Genomic DNA, 20,806 nt, shown 5'->3' with positions numbered 1-20,806 from the left:
TATTGCCCACTAAAAGAAAATTTCTCCTCTGCTGTAATTTGAATGTAAAATGATGGAATTGACCTAAATGATGGTCCAATAAAAAATTTATAATAACATACAATATTCTGTTGATGGCTAGATATATCAATATCCCAGAATTCCACAAATGAGCAGCCTATGTCTACATAAATTAATTGTGGGGCCTGATTGGTTATGACGGACACTATTTCCTAGACCAGGAAATTCTATTTTTTTTTCCTACATTGCAATAAAGAAATAAAAGGACTCCATTTATCAGTTTAACCTAATTTGTTTGCCTTATGTGTGATGTCAGTTTGAAATGGAGATTTCTTATTTTACTTTTATTTTAGGCAACTCTATCTTCTTCTGATTTGTAACATTTGTGTTAGTTTTTCTTCACATACAACATGGATGGCTTTTGCTTTTTACCTTTTTCCATCAGATACCTGAATTTCTCCATAATCTTTCTCTCTTTAATCTTTCCCTTTGTTTATTCTACATGCAGTTCCTTCAACTATTTATTATATATAAAAGGTTTCCAGGTTTCTAACTATTTCCTTCCTTCCTACATCAATGCTTAATTGTCTACAAGCTTACCAGAGAGATGTGATTCTGCATTGATAACCTGAATTATTAGGTGTTTTAAAGAGTGGTCTCTTTAATTTTTTTTCCTTTGGTGTTCAAAATAATGGACACTTTGGGTCAGAATCAAGTAAACAAGGCAGTGATGTAAGTGGATTATTTGGAAAACCATTATTCAACAAGCTAGAATGGAATGGTCAGTTCATATTTAAGGGAAAAGTGATGTGTTGATTTGAAGCATCCTGAAATTTTTGCTGATAAGGAGATTTCCAGGTAGACACTGCTTTAGAGATTCTAAAATTACCATTACCTGTTATGAACAACAAAGACTTTTACATCTATATTTTAACAGCATTTTATAAATCTTTCCCATTCTTTAGCTTCACCCTGTGACCCCACTTTTATCCTGGGCTGTGCTCCCTGCAATGTGATCTGCTCCATTATTTTCCAGAATCGTTTTGATTATACAGACCAGGATTTTCTTAACTTGCTGGAAAAATTCAATGAAAACTTCAGGATTATGAGCTCCCCTTGGATCCAGGTGAGGTCAAGATCCTCCCTTCCTGAGAAATCATTTATGCTCTTTGCTCTGACAAATCCAAAATTCTGTATGGACCAAGCTGTGAAATGAATATTGGCAAACTGGACAAGTTGGGTATTATAATACAGCAACTTTGGAAATCAGACTTTTTTTTCTCTTTTGCTTGCTATAAGTTTTTCATTTCTTTTCTTTTTGGCCTATAGGCTGCAGCTGTTTGTTTATTTAGTGACTTTTCTACACTATTTTTGCAGTCTCTTCTTTGTTATGTGTAGTCTCTGAAATTTCTGTTCCTTCAGCTTCTGTGCATCTAGTGTTTTGATAGAGATTTTGTTGAATGTGAAGAGCCAAAAAGAAGATAGGGAGGAAAGGGAAGGGAAGGGAAGGGCAAGAAAAGGAAGGGAAAGGAAAGCAAAGGAAACCAACTCTTCCAGATTGGCTCTGTGCTGGGGAACTTCTTCAACACTTAGCCATTCCATTTTCAGCTGTGTCTTAGTCTTCAGTTGTTGTTCGCTGAGCTTAGAGATTAGCCAGAAGTGAAAGCTTAGGGTCTCCTCAGGTCTTTTTTTAGCCCAGGTCCTGTCCTGGGCATGTACAAAGCTTTGTAGATTTCTCGGGATACATGGTGCTTTTGAAGGCCCTAATTTGCCAAAGATACTCTCTCCCCAGCTTTTCTTCCCAGGGTATTGGTGCACTATTTTATGCCTTAACTGTAATCTTTTGCCTCAGGTGGCTGCAGGATGTTCACTCACCTTGCAAGGTTTTTGAGACATCCCTGCTGCGTTTCTATCCTGAGTTCTAAGTTAGATGAAACAAAGATAAGTGCCTGTATCAGTCCTTCAGGTTGCCCCAGACAGGTCAGAACAGAAACACAATTCTTTGCGAGTGAGGTCTGCTCTTTTTCCTCCAGAACTAGGAACCAGGGACCCTCATAAGAAGCTGACCTTGTTAAGACCACTGCCAAGCTAAGGAGAAGTGGGGTATGGGGGAGGGGGGAAATGACACAAAGCTTTCCCACTATTTTTAAGTTGCCTTTTTCTTGATTCAGTTGCCTTTCATTTGATTGCTGTAAGCATTTGTTCTCTAGTGTTCTGATAAGTTGATTCTGACAGTGTTTGCTTGATTTTTTGATGTTTTTATGGAGACTCAGGCCTTTGGAGCTGTCTCCTGCACCATTTTTGCTACTGTTGCTCTGTGAAGTGAATGTTTTGAATACTGTAGTCCTGCCCAGAGCTTAGTGTCATGGAGTGAACATCTGGAAAAGATGACTGAACCCTTTATTTTACAGATAAGAAAAGAAATGCCCAAATATACAGCTGGAAAGCAAACACATTGGCTCTTTGGCCAGTGGTTTTTTCCACCAAACCTCAAAGCCCAGTTTCCATGAACTACTTTGGTGATAACACTCAATGAACACCCAGGCCGTGGCTGAAAGTCTTCTACTGCCTTTAAGGCTGGTCCTCCAGTCCCACTTAGTGGCTTCTTCATCGCATGATTTGGCAAAACATCTCAATTTAGGAAGGAAGAGAATATTTCCTTCATGGAGGGAAAATGTTTGGGACCACACATGCTGCCAGGAACACTGACTAGGTTGGGGTGTTTGATGCTCTGGTGGGGGTCCTTGCTGACAAGATAATTGAGCTTGGGATGAATGACAAAATGATTGGAGTTGTGGTGCATGAACCATAAACATCACAATTTTGCCCTGTGCTGAGCTGATACATGTTATACTCTGCCTAAATAAGATTATGTGATCTTAGAGGTCACTTACTTGCTGTGGTGCATAAATACTTTATCCATAAAATGCTGAGTTGGGTTTCATGGCATTTTTGTACCCCTCCCAGTTAGAAAATAGTGATTCTATTTCCGAGGCTGCTATGTAATAGTAGCAACAGCAGGGAGTGAGTGCTTCGTGTTCTATATCAGGTTGCCCAAACTCCATTAGCTCCTATCCTCGTCTGTTAAATGTGAATCACAGTAGTAGTAGTAATTCATGCCATTCTATATATTTCAAGGTTGTAGAGAAACATTAATGTGAAAAATGAGAGAATTGACATAAAGATGTTTTAACACTGTAAGGCTGATGTATGAGGTGTGGGAAAATATTATCATCTTTTCTCATCTGGTCAGCGTTTTCTCCCTTAAATATCTCTATCAGCACGGAGAATGACTTTACATGTACAATATGAAATGCTCCTCCTGAAGATAGGGACCACTTTTTATTCACCTCCGTTATGTCTTCAAAACATGTTTTTAATTTAATAACTTTTTGTTTTTAATCTTTAAGGTTTGCAATAATTTTCCTGCTATCATTGATTATCTCCCAGGAAGTCATAACAAAATACTTAAAAACGTTGCCGATTTAAGAAGTTATGTTTTGGAGAAAATAAAGGAACACCAAGCAACCCTGGACATTAACAATCCTCGGGACTTCATTGATTGTTTCTTGATCAAAATGGAACAGGTAAAATGTTAATAACAGATCAATTACGTGTTTGTCTGCGTGTTTTGGTTCATTGATTAGTTCTGTACTTATTGGAAATGTTTAAGTGGTCAGGCAAGAAATACTTAATGAATACTTTAGGTACTTATTGTATACATAGATCTGGATTGAGCATCATGAAAGATTTAAAATTAAATCATTCAATAACCGGAATACATAGACCCCGTTTATTAGGTACTAATAAACTACCTGAGGAGAAATAGAATGTACAGCTCAGGTGAAATGGAAATACAAATAAGTTAGACAATATGAGATATTGAGCCATAAAATGAAGGTGCGTGTCATCATTTCATGCAGTATGTGGGAGAGTGAGAAGGAAAGGTGGGCTTCCTGCATATCTTGAGGATTGATGTAGCACTTCAAATATTTGCAATAAGGGACAGGAAAGGAAATTTCAGATTGGTAGAATGGTACAATGAGAGGTCCAGAGGTGTGTGGTGGCAAAGAAATTAGATGGATGGAAGAGAGAAAACTTAACTAAGTATAAAGTAAATGAAAATGAATGTGGATAGATACAGAGTTGGAAGTTGGGGTCCATCAAGTAACTGTAAACCGGAATGAATGTCAGCATGAAAAGTTTTGATTTGATTAGTTTTGTATATGAACCAGAACAAGAGTAGGATGCAAATAATTACTGGGGAAAATTTTCCTGGGAGTTCTGTGGAATGATCTGTATGATGAGAATGAATCTCAAGGACCTGCTGTGAGCTTTTTTCATTTCTTTAGTCATAATATGTTCAAGATTCATTGATGTTGCAGAATATATCAGTATTTTATTCCTTTATTAATGGTTTATTAATTTATTAATTATTAATTTAATTATTAATTATTAATTTATTAATTATTTATAAATGTGATATATAAAATCACATTTTATATATCCATTCGTTAGTTGATGGACGTTTTGGTAGTTTCTGGGTTTTTTTTGTGTGGATTTTTTTGTTATTATGAAATGTCTATGGACATTTGTGTACAGGTTTTTGTGTATATGTATGTTTTAATTTCTCTTGAATATTTACCTAGTCGTAGACTTGCTGGGTCATATAACTTTATATTTAACCTTTGGAGGAAGTATGACAGATCGAAGATAAAATGTAAGAGCTGAAAATATAAAACTCTTAGAAGAAAACCTAGTTATAAAATTGGCTGTACCACTTTATATTCTTACCAGCAATGTATGAAGGTTATAATCTCTCCACATCCTTGCTGATGCTTTTTATTATCTGTTGTTTTGATTCTAGCCATCCCAGGAGGTGTGTAAAGTGGGTTTTCATTGTGGTTTTGATTTGCATTTCCCTGATGGCTAATGGTGTTCAGCATCTTTCATGGTCTTTTTGGCCGTTTCTATATCTCTTTGGAGAAATGTCTTCCAATCCTTTGCCCATCTTTTAGTTTGGCTATTATTATTTTTAAATTATTGAGATGCAAGTGTTCTTATATATTATAGATATCAGTCCTTTATTAGCTGTATGATTTGCAGATATTTTCTCCTATTTTGTGGTTTGTCTTTTCACTTTTTAAAAAAATTTAATTGAGGTGACATTGGTTAGTAAAATTATATAGGTTTCAAGTGTACATTTCAATAATGCACCATCTACATATTACATTGTGTGTTCACCACCCAGAGACAGTTCTTCCATCACCATATATTTGACCCCATTTTACTTTCTTTTTTTCTATTTAAAAACATTTTTTTTAGTTTCAGGTGTACAAAACAGTGTAACAGTTAGACATTTACACCCCTCACAAAGTGAAAACCTCCCCCAATCTTCTATCCCTCTGACAGAAGTCAGAGGTTACTATTGGAATAGTAATGGAATAGTAATAAAGCTGTTACTATTTCATTGATTATATTCCCTATGTTGTACTCCATCTCCCATTTTACTTTCTTGATAGCATCTTTAGAAATACAAAAGTTTTAAATTTTGTGAAATCCAATTTATTTATTTATTTTTTTGGTTAATTGTGCTATTGGTATCATATCTAAGAGACTATTGTCTAATTTAAGGTCATAAAGATTTACCCCAAGTTTTCTTCTAAGAGTTTTATACTTTTATTTCTTACATTTAGGTCTATGATCGATTTTAAATCAATTTTTGATTATATTGTGAGGTATGGGTCCAACTTCATTCTTTTGTATAACCAGTTGTCTCAGCACCATTTGTTAAAAAGACAATTTTTTCCATATGAATGGTCTTGTCAATTTTGTTGAAAATCAATTGACTGTAAATGTGAAGGTTTATTTTGGGACTTGCAATTCTATTTCACTGATCTATGTATGTTGCTTTATGCCAGCACCACACAATCTTGATTATGATAGCTGTTTTGTAAGTTTTGACATCAGGAAGTATGAGTCCTCCACTTTTTTTTTTTTTTTTTTTTTTTGCTCCTCTTTTATCTGTTCTTGGTCACTCACATTTCCACATGAATTTTAGGATAACCTTCTCAACTTCTGTGAAGAAGCTAGCAGACATTTTGATTTGGATCATGTTGAATTTATAGGTCAATTTGGGGAGTAATGCCATCTAACAATTTTAAGTCTTTCAAGAGATGAATGTGAGATGTCTTTCCATTTACTTAGGTCTTCTTTAATTTCTTTCGACAATGTTTTATATAGGCTAGCTTAATTTTTGATTGGCTATGTGTGCATAAATATTAATTCTTCTCTGTTCAAATTCACTTGAACAGAGAGAAATATTAATAATGGTTTGTAAGTGGTCTACTCTCCTTCCTGGCCGTAGAGTAATTTTGAGTTGACAAGCTTACAAAACCATGTGAAGTTGATGTAACCACTGGGATGATTACCTTTTCCTAGCATGGACAGCTGTTGAAAGAGTTATTATAGTTTGTCTTAATGGAGTTGATTACATAATATTAGTTATGCCATAGGTCACTTGCAGATGATAAGAACTTTATTAAATAAATGCTTGTCTAGAGGATTGGATAGGAAGAAATTACTATTTTTTGCATGTTAATGACCTCCATAGTCAATATTTCCAACTTTCCTATTTTTAGAGTCAATTTTTGCATTACATTGGACACAGAAATCTCATCTGAAGTCATCATTAGTTGTCCTTCTAAAAGCATTAGAAGTGCTTTTACTCTCCAACTTTCAATTGATGGGAGCTCTATTCATTCAGTCCCTTATCCTCAGCGTCTGCGCGACCCTTATTCTCTCCTTCATCTCCATATGTACAGTGAATGCTCAAATTCTCTGTCTTCCTGTCTGTAGTGTTTTTTTCTATTTGTATATTCTTATTAATTCCTCCACTCATTCCTAGACCAAGTTGCCTATTGCCTCACATCTGGAATACAATATAGTAGTCCCCCGACTTATCCACAATTTTGCTTTTTAGTTACCCACAGACAGTTGTGGTCTGAAAATATTAAATGAAAAATTCCAGAAATAAACAATTCATGAGTTTTAAATTACACACCAGTTTGAGTAGCATGATAAAATCTCGCACTGTCCAGCTCCCTCCCGCTCTACCCTGCCCAAGTTGTAAATCATACCTTTGTCCAGCATATGCTTATCCACTGCTTATCACTTAATAACCGACTTGGTTATGAGATCAACTGTCTTGATGTCAGGGTGCTTGTGGTTGAGTCACTCTTAATTTGCTTAATAATGGCCCCAAAGTGTAGGAGTAGTGATGCTGGCAATATGCTAAAAAGAAGCTATAAAGTGCTTCCTTTAAATGAAAAGTTGAAAATTCTCTACTTAACAAGGAAAGAAAAAAAAATTGTATGCTGAGGTTGCTAAAGCAGATCTGTAGTAATAACGAATCTTCCTTCTATTCTTGAAATTGTGAAGAAGAAAAAAGAAATTTGTGTTAGTTTGGCTTTTGCACCTGAAATTGCAAAAGTTACAGCCACAGTGCATTATAAGTACTTATTTAAGATGGAAAAGGCATTAAATTTGTGTGTGGAAGACATGAACAGAAAATAATAATAATAATAATAATAATAATAATAATAATAATAATAATGCACACACACACACACACACACACATGATTTGGTACTATACACGGTTTCAGGCATCCACTGGGGTTTTGGAATGTATCCCCTGCAGATCTGCAGGTAAGGGGGGACTGCTGCAGTGGTGGGCCCCAGTGACTTTGTGAATCCACTCTTTCTCTATAATCTATTCTGGGATATGCTGCCATGTTCACTTTTGCCCATTTTCAATTTCATAATGAGTCTTTAGGCATATGGAGTCTACATAAATTCTTTAACAGAAGAGAACTGTAAACTTTTGATCCTGGCTTATAAACACCTTTCAAGATAGGGCTCTAATTTACCCATTTCTGTCAATTAAGATTGTGTTTACCTACCAACCAGAGAAAACCCGATTAACAATAGTTTAAAGAAATAATGGGTTAATTTATTGTAGGGAGTCTCATGTTGGACAATCTAGGTTAGCACAGTTGCCCTGAAGTATGATAGACTCAAGTGCCTTCCTTTTTTCTAAAGCATACTTTAGAAAAAAGATGCATATAGGCTTCATCTTAATGCTTGCATACTCATTTTCCAAGGTGATGTCTATACCACCTCCACCTTCGTCTCTGTTTTGAGTAAGAAGGAAAGAGAACGTGCCATCAGCAAGCTATTGGCGAGAAATATGTTGCTTGGCCAATGTAACTGCAAAAGAGGTTGGGAAATGGAGTTTTTAGGCAAGCAAAGTATTAAAGGGGTAGGAATTGAAGGTTGGTCAACTCATCTACACACTTTGCCATACCATACAATTGTGGTGGTTGTTGTTTTAATACTACACTCTCCAGTTTCTTAGTTTGCTGGACTTAGTTTGCTTAACAATGTGAGTGATTTGGGATTTATTGTAATTACGTATGCTGGCAAACTGTCAAATAATTGCATCAAATTATTCCTAGGAGAAGCACAATCCACAGTTGGAGTTTACTTTTGAAAACTTGATAGCCACTGTAACGGATTTGTTTGGAGCCGGGACAGAGACAACGAGCACCACGCTGAGATATGCTCTCCTGCTCCTGCTGAAGCACCCGGAGGTCACAGGTAGGCCCAACATGGCGGGCCAGGGGGATTTCAGAAAAGATGTTGGGAGGACACTGCTAGTGCATTCCATCTTCTTAGAGAAGCTTCATTCTTGAAATTTCTGTACCACCAGCTAATTTCTCCAAATATGAAAAATAGGTAAATGTGAGACAAATTTGCACAATAGCCAGATAGGATGACTGAGAGAAGTAAAGACAGTGTGAGCCATAGCAAAAGCAATAAAGTGGTGAATTTCATGATAAAAAACTTCCATAAGTGTCTGCATTTCATGGGACAGGATTTGCAGCAGGCATAGCTAGCATAAATTTGCCTAGGATTGAATCTTAGTTTTCTTAGGAAGAGGCCACTTTGAATGGTAGTTATGTTCTCACAGAAATATTTCCTTATTCTGAATATGCAGTGTTCTAATGCTAGGGTAGTGAAGATGGGAACTATATTTGTGGAAATTCTAGAAGTTTGTTGAGAAAGCCTGAGAAAATTTCCACAGTCTGGAAAGTATTTATAAAAGATACATGCTATGTAGACTGAAGATAGGCCTAAAGGAATTTTTTTCCTTTTTAAACAACTTTATTTTTTCCAGGTTTATTGAGATATAATTAATAAATAAATATCATGTATATTTAAGGTGTACAACACAATGGTTTCATATACATATACATTGTAAAATAATTATCACAATCAAGCTAATTAACACATCTATCATCTCACATAGTTAAGATTCTTTTTTGTTTTTGGTGTGGTAACAATACTTAATATCTGCTCCCTTAGCAAATTTCAAGTATACAATATAGTATTATTAACTATTGTCAACTGTAGATCTATATTGTACATTATATCCCCAGAACTTACTCATCTTGTAACAGAAACTTATAATCCTTTGACTAAAATCACTCCATTTCTCCCACCTTCCAGTCTCTGGCAACCACCACTCTACTATTTGCTTCTATGAGTTCAACTTTTTCAGATTCCACATATAAGCAAGATTACACAGTATTCCTTTTTATATGTCTGGCTTATTTTACTTAGCATAATATCCTCTAGGTTCATCCACGTTGTTGCAAATGGCAGGATTTCCTTCTTTATTGGCTGAACAATATTCTATTATATATATATATATATATCCCCTTTTCTTTATCTTTCATCCATTGATGGACACTTAGGTTGTTTCCATATCTTGACTATTATGAATAATACTGCAATGAACATGGAAGTGCAGATATCTCTTTGAGATGCTGATTCATTTTCTTTGGATATTATATATACCCAGATGTGGAATTGCTGGATCATTTCGTATTTCTATTTTTAATTTTTTGAGGAACTTCCATAACGTTTTCTTCCCCCCCTTTTTTCCTCCCCCCTCTTCCGCCTCCCCCCATCTAGTTGTGTAGGACACAGCTCCCTGGCCCATGCTGGTATTATGAGCCTTGCACTCTCCCGGCCCCCCGCCCCCCGCCTCCCCGCTGAGGCAGTCGGTCGCCAGTTGTCGGTGGGCCACTCACAGCAGCTCACGGCAGCCACTTGCCAGCTGCCGGCTGCCCACACTGACCACTGGCCTCTCACGCTGGCCACCAGTCCCTCCTCACAGCACACAGTAGCTCATGGCAGCACAGCAGCGGGCGGCAGCCCACAGCACCTCACGCCAACCTCCAGCTGCTCACAGCAGCCCAGCTCCAGGGAGAGCCGTTTGTTCACAATTTTAGCTGTAGAGGGCGCAGCTCACTGGCCCATGTGGGAATCCAAGGGGTGACCTCAGGGTTAGGAGCACGGCACTCCAACCACCTGAGTCACCTGAGTCAACCATTTCCATAATGGTTGTACCAATTTACATTCCTATCAACTATGTGCAAGGATTTCCTTTTCCCATATCCTCACCAATACTTATCTCTTATCTTTCTTAAGAGGATAATAGCCATTCTAACAGGTGTAAGGTGATAAAACTTGTCATATGGGTGTAAGGTGGGCTTGTTATATATGGTCTTTATTATATTGAGGTATATTTCTTCTGTATGTAATTGCTGAGAGTTTTTATCATAAAAGGATTTTGAATTTTATTAAATACTTTTTTGCATCTATTGAGATGATCATATGATTTTTATCCATTCTGTTAATGTGGTGTATCATATATATTGTTTTGAATATTTTGAACCACTCAAGGAAAAATCTGAGTTGATCATGGTGTATGATCCTTTTCATGTGCTGTTGAATTTGGTTTGCTAGTTTGGGGTTGAGATTTTTGCATCTATATTTGTCAGTGATATTGGCCTGTAATTTTCTTTTCTTGTACTGACATCACTCTTCTAAAGGAATTTTATTATTCTAGAAGTCTGAGTCCAGAAAAAATGGTGTTTGCCATAAAAATTTCTTTGGGGTCAATAGTTTTATCTTTTATGAAACGTTGGAGAAGAAGAGCATACAAACAGTCACCAAGTCTTTAAGAAATTTCTGAAACATAGAAAGCAGATGGAGGGTTGATAGCCCAATTACATAGGGGACTGAATTGGTAACCTAAATGTCAAAAAAGGAAGATTTATCATGAGCAAACAAGCCAATTCATGCCCCTACAATCTCATAAGGCGTAGTATTGGAAGAATGTGTCCAAGAGAGAGGGAGAATGCAGTGGAAAATGGGAGGCTCTTCCTGCCCGCACTCCTTTTACAACTTCTCTTAGCAGGTAACTATTTTCCTTCCACAGGAAAGGGAGGTTTACTCTCTAAAGAAACTGAACTTAAGAGGCCCTGCATTCAGGGACACTTGGCAGAAACGGGAAAGAGTGAGCTGTAGGGCTGAAAAGAAAGACTAATTAAGAGTCCACTTGAATTCTGAGACCCTTCGCTCCTTTCTACATCCTGTTCCTAAAATTCAGGAGCCAGATGCATACGCCAGAGAATGAACAGCTCCAGAGATAGGACCTCCATCTTCTGCCATTTTGATAGAAAATACTCACCAAATTCCCAGCACAGTGAATGAAATAATGATATCCACTTCAAGACAGAGGATCATAAAATTTCAGAACACCAGGATTAAAGAGAAATTCATAGAAACTTTCAGAGATACATTAGGTCATATATGGCATTAGAATTCTCAACTATCATCTTGAGTATTAATAGTTAAAAGATATGTTTCAGATTTACAAGTTGGCAAAAAAAAAAAAACCCACAAAATACTTATCCTCTAATTTATTTTGTTTAAATTGCTGCTTTATATTCTTAGAAATATACTGGAAGATATGCTTCATCCAAATATCTGAAATCAAGTCAGAGGAAGTCATGGGCTCCAGGAATCAGGAGATCTCATAGGAGAATGGAAGTTTTAGGGAGAGTGTTAGGCACCAGGCAGAGAAAACATCTGTTTTAAAATGGACTAAGTGGAGAAAAGCAGATGTGAAAAAAGACAACAAAAACAAAAGACAATGATCAATTATATGAGGTTTTCCAAATATTAGAAAATTATTACTAGGGATTTGAAACATTATCTGAGCATTTGCAATAATTCTAAATTGACATCTAAAATTGAGGAATTCCGTGTGCATCCATATGTTCATTGCAGCATTATTTACAATAGTCAAGATGTGGACGCAGCCTAGGTGTCCATCGATGAATGAATGGATAAAGAGGAGGTGGTACATATATACCATGGACTATTGCTCGGCCATGGAAGGGAATGGTTCTTGCCATTTGCGGTGGCATGAATGGACCTGGAGGGTACTGTGCTAAATGGAGTATGTCTGACAGAGAAAGACAGATGCAATGTGGAATTCGCTTATATGTGGAATCTAAAGAACAAAATAAGCAAACAAAAAAAAACAGAAACACACTCATAGATACAAAGAACATTTTTATGGTTGCCAGATGGGACAGGGGTTGAGGGGGTGGGTAAAATCTGGGAATGGATTAAGAAGTACTAATGGGTTGTTACAAAATAGTCACGGGATATAGGGTATAGCATAAGGAATATAGTCAATAATATTGTAATAACTATGTATGTTGTCAGATGGGTACTAGATTTATCGGGGTGATAGATGGAAGGGGATTTGGGGGACAGGATGAAAAAGGTGACGGGATTAAAAAGTACAAATTGGTAGTTACAAAGTATTCATGGGGATGTAAAGTGAAGCATAGGGAATATAGTCAATATGATGGTAATAGCTATGTATAGTGCCAGTGGGTACCAGACTAGTCAGGGGGATCAAATGAAACAAATGTCTAATCACTATGCTGTACACCTGAAATTAATATAAAACAATATTGAGTGTTAGTTGTAATTGAAAATTTTAAAAGGGGAGGGGGGAAGGTGAAGGGAAATAAAACGTTCAAATTTCCAGGTATAAAACAAGTAAGTCATGGGGCTGTGATGTACAGCATGGGGAATATAGTCAATAATATTGTGATAGCATGGTATGGTGTCAAATGGTTGCTAGAATTATGGTGATCACTTCTCTAGGTATATAAATGTTGAACAAATATGGTGTACATCTGAAACTGATATAATGTTGTATGTTAGCTATATTTTTTAATAAAAATCTTTAAAAATATAAATTAGAAAATTTAGGTATTGAAATAGGCACTTGTAAGACCAAGAAGATACAAAAGATGAAACATAATCATAGTTTTCTTACCAGTATAATATTTATTATAGTCACAATGATATAAACAATGGATATTGATGTAATAAAAAGTTGTGATATAAATTTATTGGGGAAAATGAATTGAGGGGGAAATGTATGTGTGTGTGTGTGTGTGTGTGTGTGTGTGTGTGTGTGACTCTGTTTCTGGGTGTGTGTATTTTGTATGGGGTGGTGGTTGAGATGTAAGCCCAAATTGCCTAAACTGGATTAATCAAGAAATAGAGAAAAAAAAAAACTAAGAAAATTAAGAATAATATATGTTTTTGTGGGTCTAATGCTGTGTCTGGAATACAATTAGTACAATTGTAACAACAAATTTTAGTTCCCTTCATAAAAAAAAGTAATAGAAATAATCATCATTTAGAAGTAAGAAATGTAAATTTCATAAGAAAATGCTAGAAAGTTTCAAAGTGGCTGCCTTTGGGAGAGTGTGAGGATGAGAGAAAGTGTCATCGCAAGATGCATATAAATACACATACACACAACACTATTGTGTGTTTAGTCACTATATTTAGTCACACAAACCATGCATGCATATACGAGTACATCAGTTATAGAATTTGATCTTTAAGCATCATTTTTTTAATATGAAATTAATATTTGATTCCTGTTTTTCTTTCTGTGAGGACAAATCATCTCTTTTTTTCTTTAATAAATTTTTATTTTTCAATTACAGCTGACGTAGAATATTACATTGGTTTCAGGTGTACAACATAATGATTAGGCATTTATATAACTTATGAAGTTATCACCCCAATAAATCTAGTACCCATCTGACACCATATATATAGTTATTACACTATTATTGACTATATTCCTTATACTGTACTTTACATCCCCATAACTATTTTGTGGCTACCAATTTGTAATTCTTAATCCCTTCTTCTTTTCCATCCCTCCTCCCAACCCCCTCCCATCTGGCAATTATCAAATGTTCTCTGTGTCTATGAGTTTGTTTCTGTTTTGTTCATTTGTTTTCTTCTTTAGACTCCACTTATATAAGTGAAATCATATGGCATTTGTCTTTCTCTGTTTGACTTACTCTACTCAGCTTTCCATGTCCATCCATGTTGTTGCAGATGGCAAGACTTCATTCTTTTTTTATGGCGGGGTATAATATTTCATTGTAGATATGTACCACCTCTTCTTTATCCATTTATGGACACCCAGATTGTCTCCATATATTGGCTACTGTAAATAATGCTGCAATGAACATGTGGATGCACGTGTCCCTTTTAAGTAGTGTTTTGGGTATCTTTGAATAAATACCCGGAAGTAGGTTTATGGTCCTTCTTTGTCTCTTGTTACAGCCTTTGTGTTAAAGTCTATTTTGTCTGGTATAAGTATTGCTACCTGAGCTTTTCTTCCCCATTCCATTTTCATGAAATATCTTTTTCCATCCCTTTACTTTCAGTCTGTGTGTGTCTTTCAATCTTAAGTGAGTCTCTTGTAGACAGCCAATGTAAAGGTCTTGTTTTCTTATCCATTCCGCCAACCTATCTATGTCTCTTGATTGAGAATTTAATCCACTTACATTTAAAATAATTACTGATAGATATGTAGTTATTGCCATTTTATTATTCATATTTTCTACCTATTTTTTTCTTCTTCTTCCTTTTAAAGTAGTCCCTCTAACATGTTTTGTAATACTGGTTTGGTGGTGGTGAACTCCTTTAGCTTTTTCTTGTCTGACAAGCTCCTTTTCTGTCCTTTAATTCTACATCATAGCTTTGCTGGGTGGAGTAATTTTGGTTGTAGGTCATTGCATTTCATCACTTTGAATATTTTGTACCAGTCCCCTCTGGCCTGCAAAGTTTCTGTTGAGAAATAAGCTGACAGCCTTATGGGAGCTCCCTTGTAGGTAACTAACTGCTTTTCTCTTGCTGCTTTTAAGATTCTCTCTTTGAATGTCTAACCACTATGCTGTGCACCTGAAACTAATCTAAAATAATACTGAATGTCAAGTGTTACTGAAAAAAGTAAACAAATAATTTTTTTTCCCCGCCCTCCCTCCACAAATAATTTTTTTGAAGGTTCTTTGCCTTAATCTTTGACATTGTAATTATGATGTGTCTTGGTGTAGGCCTCTTTGGGTTTGTTTTGTTTGGGACTCTCTGCACTTTCTGGGCTTATATGTCTATTTCCCTCACCAGATTTGGAAAGTTTTCCATCACTATTTCTTCAAATAGTTATTTAATTCCTTGTTCTTTCTCTTCTTCTGCTGGTACCCCTATGATGTGAATGTTGGTACACTTGATGTTGTCCCAGAGGCCGCATAAACTATCCTCGTTTTTTTTTTAAATTCATTTTTCATTTTGCTATCATTATTTTTTTCTTTTTGCTGTTCTTATTGGGTATTTTTTGCTACCTCATTTTCCAAATTGCTGATTTGTACCTCTGCTTCATCTAATCTACTGTTGATTCCCTCAAATGTATTCTCATTTCAGTTATTGTATTCTTCATTTTTGACTGGTTCTTTTTTATGTTTTGTGTCTCCATATATTTCTATACAATCTCTTTGTTGAAGTTCTCCCTGAGATCACTGATCATCCTTATAACCAGTGTTTTGAACTCTGCGTCTGGTAGATTGCTTGTCTCTATTTTGTTTAGTTCCTTTTCTGGAGTTTTCTTCTATTCTTTCATTTGGGATATGTTTCTTTGTCTCTCCTTTTTGGCTGCCTCCCTGTGTTTGTTTCTATTTATTAGATAGGGTTGCTATGTCTCTCAGTCTTAGTAGAGTGGTCTCATGTAGTAGGTGTCCTGTGTGAGGACCAGTGCCGCAGTCTCCCTGGTTATCTGAGGCAAATGATGCAGGTGTGTCCCTTGTGTGCATTGTGTGTGCCCTCCTCTTGTAGTTGAACCTTGGTTGCTATTTGCACATCACTGGGAGGGACTGACCCTTGGCTGATTGGTTGTGAACACTGGCCATGACAACAGTGGAGAAGCTGTTGAACAGGGGCTGACCCTATGGAGCAGAATTCACTTTAGCAAGGCTCTGGTGCTTGCCAAGTCTGCCCTTTGTGTCATCCTTGGAGGCAGCCGGGTCATGCTTCAGCTAAGATTGAAGCCAGTCACCAGACATGTCAGCCTCAGGGCCTCCTGGGAGGGGCTCTGCTGCAGGCCAAGTTCAGCCACAGCCTGTGCCCTGCCAGGGGCCACCTGACATGAGCCTCAAAGCAATCTGCAAATGGCTGCCACCTATGCTGGGTTTAGAGGTGCCTGAGAGAGGCCAAGCCTCTAACTGAGAACTGCTGCCTCTAGTGCCAGGCTTGGGGCTACACAGCAATAGGTACAGGGCACACTAAGGCCAGATACTGCTGTTTTGGGGTTTGTGAACCTTTGAGAGATTTTAAGGTAGTCCACAACATGAGTCATGACAGGCATTTGTATGGAAAAGCCTCTGGAAGCAACTTGAGTGAGCACACAAGTAGGTTGGGGCAGAGTCTCAGGGAATCACCAGGGTGGGACAAACAGTGTTAGCCAGGTTCATGGAGACTCAGATGTGGTAGCTACCTGTGTCTGCACAGTGGACAGTGGAAGGGCTCAACAAAGGAACAATGGCTTCTGCCAGCACTTCTGTCTGGGAGAAAGTTGTCCCTTCAACCCTCACTCTGAAGGCAGACAATTCAGTTCCTTCCTGTATGTCCCTGGTATCTTTCAAACTGCTGCCCCAGAGCTGGAGCTCAGAGTGGGTGAGTCCATCAGTGAGTACGTCCATGGTGTGGGCCCTTTATGAGGAATACCTGGGACTTGAGCAGTACTCTATCTCAATCAGCCACAATCTGCATAGGTTTTCATAAACAAAAATTTCAGGGACTTCTCTTCCCAGCACTGAAACCCTGGGCTGGGGGGCTTTGTATAGGGTTGGGAACCCTCCCTCCTCAGCAGGAACCTCCACAGCTAAGATATCCCTTCTGATTTTTTACCACCACACGCAGGTATGGGTCCAGCTCGTTCCACATCTCTGTCCCTCCTACCCATCTAGACATAGCTTCTTCTGTGTATCCTTAGTTATAGGACTGCTATTCAGCTAGACTTTAGGCAATTCTTAATGATTGTTCTGTATGGTTGTAATTTGAGGTGGTCGTGGAAGGAGGCGTGCACTGTGTTTACCTATTCTTCCATCTTGACCAGAACTGAGGACAGTCATTTCTTGGGTTAATAATATGCTATTTATATTTTGAAGCATTTCATAATTTTTATTTGCATTATTTCTCTTGTATGCTAATATATAGGTGCACACAGATGTATCTCAAAGCCTAGCTTATATAAGAATCATATGTATCTATATTATGATACATAATAATGTCTAGGTATATTTCAGGGCATATAACTGATATTTATAATGACATTGGGACACCTTCGGATTGCTTCACGTATTCCTGAATGGGTATGCAAATGTGGTATGGTATGCATTTTCCTTTTTTTTCATCAGTCTTACTTGCATCTTATCAGCTAAAGTCCAGGAAGAGATTGACCGTGTGGTTGGCAGACACCGGAGCCCCTGTATGCAGGACAGGAGCCACATGCCCTACACAGATGCCGTGGTGCATGAGGCCCAGAGATACATAGACCTTGTCCCCACCAATCTGCCCCATTTGGTGACCCGTGATGTTAAATTCAGAAACTACCTCATCCCCAAGGTAAGATGTGTTTCTCTTCTTCTACTGACTTCAGTGGTTTTAAAGTTCCCATTTTCACAATATGGGTCCAGTCCTTTATGAATAGAAGATGAGAGAAGTACAAAAACCATATGTGTGACAGCTTGGTGGATACTGTGTTGTTTCTGGTTTTGACTATAAGCTTTGTAACAGGCATTTATACCTGGCAGTGTAGGTCTTAGAAATTTGTTCAGCTTCTTTTTTGTTTTTTAATTAAAGTTTATTGGAGTGACAATGGTTAGTAAAGTTACATAGATTTCAATTGTACAATTTTTTTGTTCAGCTTCTTTAATATTGTTTGGGTAATCATAATTACTTATATTTCCAAAGGAATGTTAGTATCTGTTTATAAATTTACCAAAACGCTCTGCTGGGATTTTTATCAGGGTAATATTAGACCAATTTAGGAAGACTTGATATCATGATGCATTAAATATTTCTTTTAAAGGATATGGTATAGGCTCCTAATTTATTTGGGCATTCTTTAATTTTTCAATATTGTTTTGTTTTCCGTGCAGTGGCTTGCACATCTATTTGGTTTTTTCCCTAGAGAAATTATATTTTTGATGTTATTATATATTGTATAATTTTTTTAAATGCAATTCTACTTTTTGGTATATGGAAATATAATTGATTTTATTATTTTGATGACCTTATATCTAGCAACCATTCCAAATTCATTTACCATTGCTAATAATTTGTTTGTGGACTTATTTGTAATTTCTTTGTACAGAATTCTGCAATCTCACTTAATATTTATTTTATTTCTTATTTTCCAGTTGTCTTGACATTAATTTCTCTTTAATGCATTATCACAGTAACTGGATTTGTGGGATAGTATTGAATAGAAGTGGTGATAGTAAGCATTGTTTCAATTCTGATATCCAGGAAGGGGTGGGGAGTTTAATATCTCATCATTGAGAATGATATTTGTATACTTAAAAATATTTTAGGGACAGCCATTTGACTTAGTCGGTTAGAGGTCAGTGCTCATAACACCAAGGTCACTGGTTCATTCTCAATGGGCCAGGGAGCTGCACCTTCCACAACTAGATTGAAAACAACAACTTGACTTGGAGCTGATGGGTCCTGGAAAAACACTATTCCCCAATAAAAGAAACAAACCAGCTTTTAAAAAAGAATAGTTTTTTAAATCAAATTAGGGAAGTATTCCCTCTTCTCTTATTTTTGTATAATTTTTATAGACTTTTTTATATGTAAAGGTTATATTACACAAAGAGGGGATGGGGCTCAGTCCTTCTTGGCTGCTGCCTTCCTCATGGCTTCAAGAACATTGCTCAGCTCTTCTCTCTTTCTGTTGGCACAGATGTATGTCCCCACGCTTTTCTCAATGAACTTTAGGGCTTGCTTATCCTTAGAGACCTTGAGCTATTCACAGTGTGCCACTCATAAGGAGCAAAGCCCCCAGATCACGTCCTGCACAAACTTGATGTGCTTCGTCAGCTTGCTCACGGTCACCTGTGGCCTTTGTTGAAGCCCATGACCATGGGGTAACACAGAGCTGTGACTGCTGCTCCTCAATGGCTGCTGCAGCTAGAAGTATAGACAATTTTTTAGAGCAGTTTTAGATTCACAGCAAATTGAGAGGAAGGTACAGAGGTTTCCCATATACCTTCTGACTCCATACATGCATAACTTCCCCCATTATCAACATCCTCTACCAGATTGGTATATTTGTTACAATTAATGAGCCTATACTGACACATCGTTATCACCTGAAGTTCATCTTTACATTAGGGTTCACTCTTGGTGTTGTACATTCTATGTGTTTGGACAAATTTGTAATGACATGTATCCATCATTGTCGTAGTATAATACAAAGTAGTTTCACTGTCTTAAAAATTCTCTGCATTCTGACTATTCATCCATCCCTCCCCGCTGGCAAAGTGTTCATATTTCCCCCAGTAGTCAGATAGATTACGTAACGCCTCCTGCCTCATTTCAGAATTGGATATTATCATAGTTTAAAATCTACTGTACATGTCAGCTTACCGTTCCAAGCTTCTTCCATTTGTGGAACCTGGAAACTAATTTTTGCCTTAGTAGCTTCCCAATGTTTTCTTTTCTTCTTCTTCTTCTTCTTCTTCTTCTTCTTCTTCTTCTTCTTCTTCTTCTTCTTCTTCTTCTTCTTCTTCTTCTTCTTCTTCTTTATTTTTTTTTTTTAAGATTTTATTGGGGAAGGGGGACAGGACTTTATTGCACAACAGTGTGTACTTCCAGGATTTTTTTCCAAGTCAAGTTGTTGTCCTTTCAATCTTAGTTGTGGAGGATGCAGCTCAGCTCCAGGTCCAGTTGCCATTGCTAGTTGCAAGAGGGCGCAGCCCACCATCCCTTTCAGGAGTTGAGCCGGCAACCTGGTGGTTGAGAGGATGCACTTCAATTAACTGAGCTATCTGGGAGCTCAGTGGCATCTCAGCTCAAGGTGCCGTGTTCAATCTTAGTTGCACGGGGCGCTGCCCACCATCCCTTGCGGGACTCGAGGAATTCAACTGGCAACCTTGTGGTTGAGAGCCACACTCTGTCTGGCTTCAGAGTGAGGGTTGAAGGGACAACTTTCTCCCAGACAGAAGTGCTGGCAGAAGCCATTGTTCCTTTGTTGAGCCCTTCCATTGTCCACTGTGCAGATACAGGTAGCTATGACATCTGAGTCTCCATGAACCTGGCTAACACTGTTTGCCCCACTCTGGTGATTCCCTGAGACTCTGCCCCAACCAATTTGTATGCCCACTCAAGTTGCTTCCAGAGGCTTTTCCATACAAATGCCTGTCATGACTCATGTTGTGGACTACCCTAAAGTCTCTCAAAGATCCACAAACCCCAAAAGAGCAGTATCTGGCCTC

The 20,806-nt window shown here is 37.5% G+C and overlaps 1 protein-coding gene across 3 annotated transcripts in view; it reads left to right on the top strand.

Moving 5' to 3' along the window:
• LOC117036262 (cytochrome P450 2C18-like) overlaps positions 1–20,806 on the top strand; it is a 34,628-nt gene that overhangs the window by 6,621 nt on the left and 7,201 nt on the right. For all 3 annotated transcript variants that reach the window (XM_033131064.1, XM_033131062.1, XM_033131063.1), the window contains exons 5-8: positions 966–1,126; positions 3,411–3,587; positions 8,519–8,660; positions 17,740–17,927. In XM_033131064.1, the coding sequence (XP_032986955.1) occupies positions 966–1,126; positions 3,411–3,587; positions 8,519–8,660; positions 17,740–17,927 (668 nt within the window). The remainder of the gene's footprint in view (positions 1–965; positions 1,127–3,410; positions 3,588–8,518; positions 8,661–17,739; positions 17,928–20,806) is intronic.

The sequence above is a fragment of the Rhinolophus ferrumequinum genome, chromosome 16 (assembly GCF_004115265.2).
Source record: "Rhinolophus ferrumequinum isolate MPI-CBG mRhiFer1 chromosome 16, mRhiFer1_v1.p, whole genome shotgun sequence".
Taxonomy (NCBI): domain Eukaryota; kingdom Metazoa; phylum Chordata; class Mammalia; order Chiroptera; family Rhinolophidae; genus Rhinolophus; species Rhinolophus ferrumequinum.
The sequence above is the reverse complement of the archived record's forward strand: the minus strand, read 5'-3'. Positions and strand labels throughout refer to the sequence as shown.